Source organism: Falco cherrug, chromosome 5 (assembly GCF_023634085.1).
Source record: "Falco cherrug isolate bFalChe1 chromosome 5, bFalChe1.pri, whole genome shotgun sequence".
In the NCBI taxonomy this organism is placed as follows: domain Eukaryota; kingdom Metazoa; phylum Chordata; class Aves; order Falconiformes; family Falconidae; genus Falco; species Falco cherrug.
Window position 1 is genome coordinate 19,403,775 of NC_073701.1, and position 14,971 is coordinate 19,418,745.

Below are 14,971 nucleotides of genomic sequence, written 5' to 3' on the forward strand. Positions count from 1 at the left end.
ATTCTTTCCATGACAGAAAAGTATAGGCAATGATGTTAGGTAGTATTATCTCTTTAGCTTGTTTATTTGTTAAAAAGAAGCCTTATTTCAGGAACATGATGAGACCAAACAGCAAAAGGTAGGCTCCTCGGGAACCCTCAAGTGTGCCATGCAAGTAAAACCTGCATTCCCAAAACTGTTTCTTTGCTCCTTCAGAAAAGCATATGCAACACTACCTTTCTCTGCTCTCCACCTCACACACACAGAGGCTACAAATTCTTCAGTCTGAAAAGTCCTTGGCATAGCCATGGACAAATCTGAAGATTTTTGGGTTAATGACTCACCTGACAGCAACTATTAGCACTTCCTAGCCTAACATTATCACCAATGGTAGATGCAGATAGCAAAACAGAGCAAGAGACAATGTAATTTCTCTTAGTAAGGTAACATATCATGAGTAACCAGCTCCTGTCTCACCTTCACCATCCTAACCATGACTTTTCAAGCCTGTATAACAGTGTGGAGATCACTGCCACCTAAGTAGACATAGGCATTTCGATTACAGCAAGTAAAAGACAGGTGGGATCTCTCCCCACTGGAGAGTTACTGACCCTACCCCCTCAGATGGAGAACCCTCTGGAGAAAACTGGCAGCAGAGGTTAGGGAGGCTTTCTAACCTTGAGCTTAGCTCAGACTTAACTGTTTTTCCTCAAGAGCCATAAAAATTTTCCTCCTACCAACGGAGGGAAACAGCAAAGGGAACCTGTGTTCCCTACAAGTTATGCTTAGAGGCAGGTATTTGTGGGAGTGTATTTTCAAGACAGGAATAAAAGCAGCGACAAACTACTCAGGTTTTCTGTGCCTTGTGTGATATAGGTAAGGACAGACCGTGGTAGAGAAATGTTGCAACACAAACAATTAGGCTGCAGCAAGGTTTTTACCACCCCATACCAGATTAACTTCAGTAAGTAGCTCCCATGCCTTGCCCTGGCACAATCACCGATCCCCCACAAGTTTTCAACAGTTCACCTACTACTTGTGCTGCTTCTTCATACTCTTCAGGCCAGTTCCTCCACTACATCCTTCTCCTCGTCTCTCCTACCTCCAGGGCACTCTCTCTTCTGCTTCCTCCCAGTCCCTCCTCACCAGGTGCCCCTCTTCCACACCCCTATGAGCTATTTAACTACTTAGCAGGAACAGCCACAGCTGCGCCTTATCCACATCAGCCAGCCCACCGCCCCTGAAGCCAGCCCACAGCTGTACATTATCAATGCTAATTAACCCACCTTCATTACTCTACAGAGGAAGGAAGCAATGTGAAGTTTATAAGCATTTAGGACCAATGTGAGTCTTAGCTGGTAGGATCCAGACCAGCGGGATGGTCAGAATTCTGACCCTAGAGGTAAAAGGTACTGGAACATCAGTCTGATCTGTGGCATTTTTCTTCATATTTTTAAGCACTGAGATTTCCTAAAAACATAAGAGTATTTTTCACTGTCTCGATTCTAACCAGTTTTCAGCCACACCCTTATGATGAAGATACAAAATCTTCAGAAGTTGCTTTCTTTTCCAACCTGGAACTTCAGTAAAGCAAATATTACAGTCTTTGCTCAGGCATGAGACTTGTATGAGCTACAGCTAAAGGGAGGCAAAAAAAATGCGCTCAGAATTCAGCAATGACTTAAGCAAGGACTGGCGCATAAAAGTTTAAGAGCTGTAATAAAAGTGGGTAGCACCTGGGAGATATTAAAATCCTAACATTTCAATGGGTGTGACTCCTTCACTGACTTCAGCTCCTTAAAGCTCTGCCGTGGCTACAAGAGCAGCCCTGCTCTTCCAGTGCGTGGGGTCTGTGCATCTGCTTCTGCCGCCCTGTGGTCAGCGATCCGGTCACTCTGCAACTGCTTTTGTGCCAGCAGTGCCACAAAGGGAAGGTCAGGGACAGAGCAGCTGGAAATAAGAAGAGTGGAGCCTTTCTCTTCGTGCTCAGAGCATGAAAGCTAGGGGCTGAGCTATCACCAGTTGAATTTGAAGTTTCCACTGAAAGAAGTCTGTCCACTGGCTCTGCTTGGTGATGATTTATGTAAACTTTGCCTAAAAGGTGGGTAAATCACAGTCTTTGTTTTCATCTTAGGTGTAGTACACTAGATGAATCTCATCCCTATCAAAAGAAGAGTCAGAGCAGCCCTAGCGATTTTACAGGTGATAATATTTCTGGTAGTGGCAGCCTCCCAGCCTGTATTTGTCTATCTATAAAGGATGGGTATAAAGTCACCTTTGCACATACAACCCTGCAAAGCACACACTTCCATATCACCACACAGCTTCAGCTGCATAGGCCATCTATACCAGAGCCTTACCTCCATCTGCCTGTGGGCAGACCCAGAGGGGCCGTTGAACACGTGCCGTGTACTGAAGATGCCTGGCCTGCTTGCTGAGCGTTTACAACATGCTGACTTCGTAGATATTACCATGTATCAAGTAAGTATTGACTTGATCCGCCTTTTGTTTGAAAGGCATATGTTTTGTAGACTACGAACATGCATATGTGCCTTAGACATGCCATTGGTATTTCACCTAATAAGACAAGTTAAAATATTTAACTATTAAGTCCCTCTGAAAATATGTATTGCCTAAAATCAAAGTGTGGGTGCATTTTACAGTCTGTGGTTAGAACTCACCCATTTTAAACAAGTTTTTCAGTTTATCCTTTAGAGTTAGGTATTTCTCTCACAAATACTGAGATTGGTTAGGATATTTTCTTTACATATGAATTTTCTTTACCTCACTCTAAAGAAATGTTAGCCTACACAGCCTTCAAAGTAAAGGATAAATGCCTATATACCACTAAGAGCATAAACTGACCAAAGTTGAACCTTCAAAAATCATTACTCCATGAGCAAAATGGAGAAGAAGAAAAAAAAAAGGTTATAAACCAGAGATTTTTTTGAAATCATGTCAAAAGAACGTAATTTCTTTGAATGACCCACAAGAACTTAAATTAAGATAAACTGTCTTGTATAATCTGGCATCAGTAATGCTTAGAATTTAATATCCTAAATTTGTACAGATATAATATAATACCACCTGCAGATGAAGCAGGACAAACATTTTCTTACCTGGCATTAAAAATCATTCCCATGGGAGAGAGAGAAGTAGACACCTTCCACATTCTTATATTTTCTTTTACAAGTTCTCATTAGAGAAGCATCCAGAACAGCGAAGGTGCTACTACAGAAAATTTTGCTCTTCTTGGCAGCAGGGTAATTCTTTAGAAGCTCTGTTAAAATCACCATGATGCCACAATATCAGAACACTGAGCAAAAGGAAAGGAAGAAGAAAAACTGAAATTCAGCACTTTTGTTGAATACCCTCAAAACTGGCATTTCTAATTCTGCATATATTGGAATGCCCAGCTTTGTTTCCTTGCCCTGGTTATATGTATAGAAAGCAGTTTTTTCCTTCTGCTTTGTCCTCCCGCTGTGTTATTTTAAAACTGATTATTTTTTTTTTGGGGGGGGGGGGGTCATATCAACTTTACACGACTGTATCCCAGATCAGAGACCTCAGAACTGATCCTCTCCATCCCCAAGAACACACTGCTGGCGGTGGTACTGCAAGTGCTTTGTTGAACAGAACTCTTGCCAGCTATTGTGAGGCTTCAAAAGGGATGAAAATGGGGGTCTTTTTAAGTTTTGTTAAAAGGCATAGTTCTCTCTGTCTCTGAAGCCCACTCAGCACCTTGTAGGATCAGTCCTCAAATTACTACTACTTGGGGTAAGCAAGTTTTGAAGGCTGTCTTACTGAAGCTCAAGCTAGAGTTACAATTAAGAAAGGTCCCCTCAGGATTAAAGAGGAGAAGCCAAACTACAGGAATAAAGCCTGATTCTGACATGTTAGGCTCGTTCTCCTAGCAGTAATTAACAACTTTCAGTACTTGCCTATCTATAGCTTCTTTAAAGTGTCCTGTATCCATGCCAGCTTTCCCTGAAGTCACTGAGAACCAAATCAGATGGAAAATTTACCCTGATGTGTACTTTACCACAGCATGGATTAGTACTACCTTTAATCACAGTACTCCCTGCACTGAAAAGGGGGAGTATGTCAAGAATTTTGGTAAATATAGCTATTACACATGGCAAATGTCAAGATTTTAACACCACCCACTTTTCAGCACTTTCCATCTTCAAAGGGCTTCCCATCGGTTGACATACCTTAATGACTATTCAAAACCGCCTCATGAAGTAAGTGCTCAAAGTATGAAGTTGTTTTCTGGCTTTCTCTCTTGAGTTCATCGTCCCAAACCCTGTAGAATGGGGGCTGTATTCAATCACTGCTACGTGGTCCTGGCACATTAAAAAGCTGTTTCATGACAACATGGTTAGCAGGTAGGTAGTTTTGCTGCTTGATTTGTCCAGCATTTTACTGTCAGTGGACACACAGGCTCAGCCTCCAGGCTTGGCAGGGTAGACGCATGTCTGCTGTTGTTAAGACCTCACTCTTCCCTCTGAGTGTCATCCTTAGAATTCAGTGGAAGGCAGAATATAGGCTTTGCATTTTGATTACAGAGTTAGCTTATCTCTTACCACTTGTATCTTGCTTTGCTGTTCTTAGGTGCCACACTTCATTTGGTAACTCTTTTTTCTTTTCATCCAGCCTTCAAGAATTTATTTCATAAAAGCTCCCATCTATGGGATAATTATGCTTAGTTAGCTGTACTCAACAGTGATGATTTCATAACATGCCACAAACAGGTGCCCATTAAATTCCTTTATTGGAGACAGAAACATTGCGTAATTACAGATTTGATGAGGAAAACTGCAAATAGTATAGACTGTTTCTACTGCCAGCAAAATACAGTTATTACAGGATTTATAGACATACAAATATAAAGTGTTCCTTTCATGCCAGATGGTCGGTACATAACAATGCCATTAGGAGCGCTTAATTGTGCTTCTACAAAACCTTTAGAGAAGAATGAGGTAGAGTTTCCTTTAGTTTATCCAGTATTTTTTCACACATCTGTCCCTTACTGCTTTTATATGTTCAGATCCTTGTAAAATACCCAGTTAACTTTAACATTTGAGAAAAGAGAGACCCTTCAGAGGTGTTTACTTCTCCCTCTTTTAGTTGCTAACTTCCCACTGCTTATACGCTACAATTCCAGTAACTATTACTGCACCCTTCTAAATGCCTTGAAAGTCAGGTAGACTGGGCCATATGTCTTTTCACATTTATTGTTTTAACAGAAACTGTTTGCAATTAGCTTCAGATAAAACTCTTGTCTCCATCACGGCAAAGAACATTTTACATTCTGTCACTCTCTACTACAGTGGCCAAGCTAGAGTCCAAGCCATCTCCCCAGGAGATGGAGGGAATAGATTCACGTTAACATCCTCAACTATAGAGCAGAGTTAATGATGCATTTGTCTCCTATTTGCGGTTCTAGTCAACTATCAGGCCATTAGAAAATGAATATAAATTATGGGAAGAGAATAGGCCACTGACCTGTAGAAAACAGTTTCTCACTGTTAGATATCTGGAGCTTTACCTGTTTGTTTTGATCTAGTATTTTACGGTTTCGTGACATGTGCGTGGCAGATTTCAGTCAAGATACTAAGGCCCAAGTTATGAAAACGTAAGCATAGATCTATGTATTTAAGTAACTGAATAACAGCAATCTTAAATAGCAATAGCAATCTACTATCCTGCTAGACATTTGGTATACGTGAGTAGTCTCTGTTTTGGACTGAATGAGAACGGTAATGAAGTTGTTCGGACCTCCTGTCTTGACCAACTTGATGAGTAATTTTACTCTCCTTCCTTAGCATGCCTGTTCTGGAAAGAGAAGACTTTTCACTTCACTTTTTGCTCTCACATTTGCTGCAAGCACTTAGTACTTACTAAAAATCCGAGAGTGCACTAGTAGGGTACAGTAGAGAAAAAACCTGTTATTTCAGCTGAAGAAGTCACAATTCTTGTGGTGGCCAAATCATAATGAAGAGGGGATTTGCCATACAGGAAGAAGGTGATTACATAATTGAATGTTTCCTTTCTTCTCATAACCTACTGAGACATGATAGTTCAATATAATAGTTCAGTGATGCTGTATCAGAATTCTAAAATGAAAAGCAAAATTTTTTATTAAAAGGTGCAAAATTTAAAGATTCCATGTTCATATCTTGATCACTTTGATCATAAAATGAAAGAAAACTTGTTCATGCAAGATAGTACCACGTGAAATAACTTCTGAAATCTTCCATCTCACACTTAAATGACTGCTCTAAGCCTGACAGAATCAAGTTCTATAAAGAATTAGTATTACTAAGAGAACCAGCTCTTAGAAACCTTCCCAACTCTTGCTTAGAAAAAGAAGGAAAAAAAAAAAAGAGAGAGAGAAAAAAAAGAAGGAAAGAAAAAAGTACGCTTTTTTTATGTACTATCCCCTGCATACCTCTCTGGTAAAAAACCCAAGAATTATCAGTGTTGGGAAACCATTTGGAACACTGTAGTTACTTTCTTCCACAAAGTTGCCTTCTCTTTTTCTACCTTAACTTTATCCAGCTGTTTTTTTACAGACTTGAAAATTATATATCAAGGTCTTAAATCTTCCTTAAGATCCTCCTAGGAACATGAAATTTAAGACTCTTTTTAAAAGCATGGCATGAGAATTTAGGACTGTGGTAAAAATCAGACTGAATAAATTAAGTTTTAAGATAAGCAAATGGTATAAATTCATGTTCAGATAGAGGGACAAGGATCTAGCCATTCTGTTATTACTAGCAAATTTAAAATCCATTATTTTTACTAAATTTGGGTGTGATTAACCTTGCCAGTGTGGTTAGTGAGATTTGTTTCTATCTGAGCTACTAATTCCAATGGCTTGACCATTCTAATTCAATGTTGTTCCACACCTGCTAAGTCCTAATGTGCTTGACTGTTCTAGCTCAAGGTAATGGCTAAGTTAGTTTTGTTTATGGAGTTGGGGATATATTTGCCAACTGTGCTGTAGACGGCACTCAGATTTTGCATAATCAGGGAAAATATCCTGGAATTCCCACCAATAACCATCATACTTAAAGGAAGGCACAGACAGAAGGACTGCTACAACAGTTTTTTTCACCAATGCAATATCAGTCCTCTCTTTTGCCATTATGACTAAAAATACACTTACTAAGAAGTTACTTAGCTTAAATGATTTAGGACCTATGAATTATTTTTCCAAATCTTGAGGACAGTGACAAAATACAGTAAAACACAGCTGACACTCCACAATTGCTAAATACTGCAGTTTAGAAAATTTGTAGTCAAGATTGATAAAGAGGTCTGTCACAAGTGCTACATGACGAAGCGTACCTGTAGAATAGTTGTAATCTAATGACTCTGCATTGAGAGGTACAAGACTTCCTTCAAGCATCACTTCTCAATAAGATAGCATTGTTTGAGAGGTGGCGGTGAATTCTCTTTTCAAGATCTTTCTGTATGGTCCTTTATATTCTGAACTACATGTTTTACTTGTTTATGGGTTCATACAGCAAACCTTAAACATATTTCTCATTCAAATAATGGTTTTCTCCTGTATAATCAAGATACTTCTACTCTAAAGCAACCCTTGAAATACTGGACTTTACATGGTATCTTTCTCTGCTGCTTAAAAAGCTTTCTGGAAAGCTTATTTGGTCTGTAGTAAAATAACTTTTTATGCAAAAGTTTGGATTCGAGTTAAAAGTGGTATAAGTGGTAGTACTACTACTCTGCATTTACAAAGAAGTTAGGTAACTTTTCCAGGGTCACAAAGTCAGTGGTAGTCTATTCAGGAATTACATATGCAGATGGCAAAGTACAATTCTGATCTTGAACACCTGCAAGATGAACAAAACTTTGTTGTTTTTTTTAAACGGCCACTATGGCTAAAAGCAAAAAGAACGTGCAAAATTTGCTTAAATGGTCACTGTTAGACATGAGACCAAATGGTATCATGATAGGCGGCTGGGGAAAAGGGGCTGCAAGTCTGTTTGGAAGGGAGAGAAAGACAGCAGGGAACAACCCACCTCAGGGCATGCTCAACCATCATTTATGCCTGCCCACCTCTCAGTATACGAGCCTGACACCAGAACATTAAAACTTAGCATCACTAAGGTGAATCCCATGCAGAGAGAGCCAGTGTGCCACAGACTGGCAGGCTGTGCCACCTCCTCTGTATCCTATTTCATTGCAAGGCACTATCAATAGACAGCTCACACTAAGCAGTCTGTCGAGATTATGCAGATTGTTTGGGAGAGGTCATTGAATTCAAGAGGGCTCCTCCTCTAATTAGGCAGCTATGAGATGGGTCCCAGCTGTTTTTCTGTCTACCTCCTTGGAAGACCATGTATTAGACAGACCTTTCAAATAACTTGCACTCCAAATGACTCAAGTATCGCATTTCTCTAAATTACCACTCTTCAAACCTGAGGAGAAATAAGTATAAAATAAGTATACAGGAGAGGATCAGTGATATCTCTCTGTTGAATTACATAAGCCCTAAACATGAGTTTATCTAGAAAGGATAACTGCTTTTTGGCTTGAGATAGTTGAACAGGTGTAAACAATGGCTGAGCAGAGAGATCTCTCACTATCTTGATTTTTGTTTTATCAGACTTCCCTTCTATATCCCAGAAAAATCATTTGCTTTGCATTGTTACAGACTGAAGAGATTATCTACCTGAAGGAGGAACCTTTATTAGCATTCTCACCAGAGACTGTCACTGTAAATTCTCAGTCAATTTGCCCTTATTGCAGTTAAGAATCTAGTTAATGTCAGTTGCTGAGGCCGTAACTCTTGGCATCAGAAGAGCTTGTATGAAATGCAGGTCTCATGAAAAGTTCTCTCATTTGAAGGACTTCTTTCCTATGCATGAATCGTGCTCACCAAACTGAAAAGTAAGGACATGCTCAATACTGAAAATAATAATCAAAAGAATGAAGGGGAGAAGAAAGAACATATGAAAATTAAGAGTTCATTATTATCATTTTAAAGTACCAGTGTTTGTAAAACATAAGCATGTGAAAGGCTGAATCTCATTTGATCAATCCGATTAAACATTAAATAATTGCAGCCAATTATGCAAATATCACAAAACAATATTAATTTATCTTTTTTGAACAGTCTCAAATTTTCCTAATGTTAGACTTTCTTATGTCTTAAAAGATCAATTACCAGAACCATAACTCAGTGATGAAGAATGAATAATCGCCTAGATATGATGTATCATACTCTTTCTATGTAAGTCTGTTGCAATTAAACAAATAGGGCACACGGAGAAAAGATGTGCAGATGTTCTTTTACAATCTATTATTAGCTCAGGGAATACCACAGTCCCCTCCTAAATTGTACAGGTACAGGCAAAAATAGGAAGAATACAATACCAAATACTGTTATTTACATTTTTTTTTTCCTTTGGTTAACAGGATAAAAAAGCAGTGGCAGAATGCAGGGTAGGACAGCATGCAACATTAGAAGAATTTCCTGTATTATACTGACCTGTCAGCTCCCTTATTTAGGTTTTAAAGTTTAAAATTGAGAACCTATTCACCTGGTTCCTGTTTGGAAATAAGTACAACTTTGAGTTGACATAGCCAGCGTAAAGCAATTAACCAAGATGTTAAAGACAACTAACATATACACACTACATGTTTTCATTCTTCTATGCCAGAAAAGTCTACACATTTCTGTGGATCATTTCAGTTTCAGCTCTCATCATTTTGAAGTCTCCATCAGCTCAAAATGTGCAGTAAAAGGAAAGGTATCTCTCCGATCAGTGCAGGAAACCGTGCAAACCACAACAAATGAAACTGCCTCGTTTCCTCACATGAAATTACTTGCATCCAATTTAAGAAGAGTTTTACACAACTTTTAGGTTGACACCACAGTAAAATAATTCTTCTAACTGGTCCTTACTCATTCTGACTAGGGAATAGATTACTGCTGCTATACTGATGCCTTTGTGGGGACTTTTGATATATGATACTTGCTAACTCTATCAACATCCTGAGATGTTAAGGTATCGTACAACCTCTTCGCCATGCATCTGAAGTTAGACATTCCCACTTTTCCTTTTGCTGCTAAATCCAAGAGGAACATGAGGGGACTGATTAGAGAGTTCAGTAACAGGAAGCCACATGTGGTTGCTCATTACACACTCTTCAGAGAGCTCCATGCCACACTCTAGTTAAAGGCACTCTTTAGTTATGATACTTGTCCCATTGGATAAAACTCTCTACCCCACATCGCATCTTGACATATTCCCCATGTTAGTTTTACCACCTATCTAATTAAATAAAAGAAAGACTACCAGCAGCTTACGATACATAGTAAGATACTGAACGAAGACCAGCACATGATACAGATTCAAATGGTCAGAAAAGCAGACACACAATACTATTGCTACTGTAAGTGAAACAACATTTTGTGCTTGCAGCTGTATTCTAAAGAGAAAACTATCCAACAAATTTTAACAATGGTTACGTTGTCAGAGAGAACCTTCAACTGTTCTTCATTAAAAGATTAAATTGGACTGCAGTGAAAGATAGTAAAAGTCATGATGTGAGGGAGCAAAAGAAAGGATAGCTAAGCAGGGGTTGTCTTTAAAATCTGACAAAAAATGAACAGGAAAGCCATAAGGCTACTTTTTAGCAGTCGCATAAGGCATGGATGGTCTATTAGAAATTATATTTTGCCTTTTTAAGCTATGATAACATATGCCAATAACTACAAAGATTTATAAAGCATGGGAGAGATATTCTTGTGTCTTAAAAAAAATAATAAAGTGCTAAAAATGTCCCTTCATACTGGTGCATCTCTACTGGAAACTATGGCAATAAATGTTTCACTTTTACTCCTTATAGGACTCCATTAGTGTCAGTAAAGTTTCGCCAGTTTTACACTGAAGTAGCACTTTGGAACATTGATACGGTGATCCTTTTTGGCAAGAGGTATCTTAAAGCTGTTCAACAAAGCTGTGTGCAAAAAGAGAAAGCTAATAAATATTACAGTATGATTGTTAGTGAATGTTCCCTAACTGTGGGCTACATGCTTTATATCGCTTCCAATAGTACCAAGACTGCATGTGAGAGAGTAGCGGTGTATGAAGAAGTATGCGCTTAAACAGAATGAAACCACGGTTTAAATGAAATATCTTTCCTTATTTTGCTAGATATTTTCTGTTGACAACACAGCTTGTTCCTTAATAGGAAGGCCCTTATTAAAGTACACGTGTCAATGGACGCTGAATAGATTTCATACGGAGTGGTGAAAGGGACAAGAAAAACATTTTGCTGATCTAAATCATGTGACTGAATGATGAAAGAAATTCCTCCACCCAAAGGTTTGGTTGCTGTGAAGAGCGGTTCAACTTTCACAGCCACAGTTGTCTAATCTTATTTTCTAGACATTTGCCTGGAAGGCAACACTGTCCGTGTGCCCGGCTCTGTGCTAGGCCAGACAAAAGGTAATTCTTGTCTCAGCAGGGCTTGACCCAGCCCTGTAAATCACATATGGAAGGATGTATTCAACTGTTAAAGAGGTACGCACTGCCCAAGCAGCCACTGCATATCCCTATGGAGGGAAAGGCAATAGGCCAATAGGGAGTGTATTGCAGACTAGATCGATTCAGAAATTTGGCCTAAAGGACAGAGCTGTTATTTGAGAGGCTATGCACAGGGGAATCTAGAGGGCTATGCAAATGCAGGAATCTCCCATACAAGCAGAATATGAAAAAAAAGAATGTGTGGCTAAACTTGTTTCCTGAACACAGAGCAAAAGGCAGAATAATGTCAATAGAACCCTGCGGCCAGCTAGCAGGCAGCGTCCTTGTGCTATATGATGTGCTCTGCTGGTGATGGCAGTTAAAACAAATCAAACTGAAGAGCAGTTGAAGAGCATTTTACAAGTTTTCAGACCACATAAGATACAAGGAGGCACTAAGAAAACCATTAGGTAAGTTCTATTGCTAATATTTAGCACCTCTACCAAGAAGACAGGCTTCTACCAACAGGATTACAGTAAAAATCAAAATGATTGTGTTCACATTCACCGGATTGTGGAAACAATCATCCTGGGGAGCAAACTGATATAGAAACTATGCTACACACAGGCAGCTACAGAAGTTGTTGTTATTCATGTCTGTTCTGTCTGGAGGGTCTGAACTCTTCCACTTTCATGACACCAGCACTGCCCAGTCGCTGTCTTCTCTTCCATACTGAAACGAAGCAAATGGGGAGTTTAAGAATAAAAGTTAAAAGTAACAGTGTACAATTATTATAACTTCTTTGGTCTATCCTCAGAGATACTCACATCCACCATCCTGATAGTACTATACACTACTTCTTGTGTCGTTACTTCTGTCTCTGATTTGAGTGAAGCCTAAAGGCAGCTTGAAGCTTTATCCACCTTCTGACAGGCAGACTAGAAAGGAGCGATACTGAGACTCACTAGAGATGATACAGAATAGTCCTGCTTCACCAGAGCTTTCCATCAGTTTAATAGTTATTCCCTGAGGTCAGTTCAGTAATTCATATATAAGTATGCCCCTGCTCCAGCTCCAATAAACAAACACGTTTGGTTTTCTTTCTTTTTATTTTCAGGGTGGCTTTTTATTACAGCATTCTGGTTGAATGTGAAATAAAACCCATCACAAATACCACAGAGTAAAATTAGAGAGAACTGTAACCCAAATAAAACAAGTTGTCTTTCCATATGCAAACCAACAGGATCACCACACAGAAATGAAGGCAAGCTACCACGTGGAGCTGTATCCCTTCCAGGGGGGATACAGTCCCAAGGCAGCACTTTTGGTTGTTAAACTGACTCCGTGTTCTAAAGCTCTTTGTCACGATTCCTGTAAACAATGCTCCAGAGAGCCCCAAAAATGCACACAGGGCTCAAGCATATAAGCAAAGCACTGCTGTGGATAGACTACTAGCAGTTGTAAGTTGGGAGCCCTTGCCCTCATAGTACCATGTTCAAGAAGCTTCAAAACACTGTTCACCAAGGAATAAAGACTGGTTTTAGAGGCTTTATGTAGGCTGAAAAGATCACGTGATGATAATTTCTCCAGAGAGGATGAAAGGAAACTCCTCCAATCCAGGTTCTGCATCAGCCGGAAAGGAGATAAAGGGACATTAAAGCAGGGGAAAGACAACAGCTCCAAATCAGGATCAGCCAGAAAAAAACACATTTCTAGATCCACAAAGGAATGATGTTCAGTGTGCTTGTGGTTTACTCTTTACTCCAGTGGGTAAAGCCTCTAAATGACCTCCACATCTACTTTTTCTTTTCATTACTAATTCTGCTGCTCCTGTTCTGCAGCCTGTGATGTGGTTGACTAAAAACTGATATGGTGCTACACAGGACCTTGGATAAATTACTTGTTCAAAGGATTTCCAGCTTACATTCCCAGATGTCAGTGTGGCTGCCTTGGGAACTCTAACCAAGGAAAAGCAAATGTATCATCAGTTTAACCACAAAGCACTGGATTACCTTCATGTGTGGCAATTTTGTGAAGATGGGGACAAAGGGAGGAGAAAAAAAGAAGAAAAAGAGATGTCTTTGACCTTCGTATCACTGCTTCTTAGAGAAAAGGTGTTACCCCCACCTACCCCAAATCAGAAAGCAGGCAAAGGCCAGGGGGTTATTTGAAAGTTTTGCTGGCTTTAGGTAGTAGTATCATCTAATGCGCTGCTGCTGACTTCAGAAATTGCAAGGGCCGGTCTGAGTTGCCACTAGACTGCAGTTTGAACCTGCTTCCAGAATTAACAAAGCAATGTAGATGTTATACCACAATTAAGATATTTTCATCCCAGAAATAAAAGCAGATTTAGCTTCCTCTTCTGATTTTGTCAAAGACTTTGTGACCTCAGGCTAGTCAATCCCATCCCTCTTGCCCACCCTGTCCCAGGTCTTGCTTTGTAAAAATTAACACATGCATTCTCCTTCCCTGATTGCTTTTCTGCTGGCCTACCCATTTAGATTGTGCAACTCTGAGAAAGAGAAGGGTTTTGACTAACAGGCTATTTACTGCTGTTTGACTGCAGTGTTTAAATCTATTTTATATCATGTAGTATAAACAATATATCTTACCTTCTATCTATCCCTTCCAAGCTGCATCCTGATGTATACTTTAAAGGGTATAGCAAAAGCTTTATTTATTCTCAAAGCATGGAATACAAACCCACAAAAACATGACTGGTATTTCAGTGAGTGTATTCCCAGAGAAAAGAATCCCTTTAAATCATCTAATTCAAACAGTTCTAGAAGACATGTGTACTATGACTAACTCATTCATAAGCACACCATTACTGTACACAATGTAAATTACTTAATCCAAAATCTTTATCAGCCTTAAGTAATCATGACTTCCACTCAGTGATAGAAAGGGAAATATGTATCGCAGTGCTTCTACTATTTCTCTCAACTAGCATGAGAAATAGAATCAGTTCTGCCCATGAGTTTCTAATTTGTCACTCTAGCTCTAGTTCCACTGAACAGCTGTTCAAATCCAAAGAAATCCTGTTTAACACAGAAGACTTGCAAAAGAACGAGCAGCAAGAAAACAGACTTGGAAACGCAATAATGAAGATAATCTGAAAATGTTAAAAAAGCATGTGTTGTACACAAGGGAATCAGTATAATGATGTTGGATATGGAGCCCTGCACCTCTTGGTCACAGGTTCAAATGAAGGACAATGTTGGTACTGAGAATTTTTACTTTTTTACAAATGTCCATTGTCCAACATGAAATGGATACATCACCCTAGTTCAGGCAACAGCAGAGCAGAGAGACCAAAGTTGTGTTTGGCTGTCATTTCCATTGCATTTTACTCTTCAGAACTTGAACGTTCTTTGGAATAACAGCCTCAAGACTGTCCAAATGATATGACAATAGTCCAATGATACTGTAAAGAGACCTCCCTCCGACATGCCCTCCTGGTAGAATACACAAAAGGTCTTTGT

The 14,971-nt window shown here is 39.4% G+C and overlaps 1 protein-coding gene across 4 annotated transcripts in view; it reads right to left on the reverse strand.

Annotated features, from left to right (window-relative positions):
- Nucleotides 1-4,734: 4,734 nt before the first annotated feature.
- Nucleotides 4,735-14,971, reverse strand: part of BCAT1 (branched chain amino acid transaminase 1) — a 67,281-nt gene continuing 57,044 nt past the window's right edge. For all 4 annotated transcript variants that reach the window (XM_027797395.2, XM_027797396.2, XM_055711856.1 and 1 more), the window contains one exon: nucleotides 4,735-12,218. In XM_027797395.2, coding sequence (XP_027653196.1) covers nucleotides 12,177-12,218 — 42 coding nt within the window. In that variant the 3' untranslated portion in view covers nucleotides 4,735-12,176. The remainder of the gene's footprint in view (nucleotides 12,219-14,971) is intronic.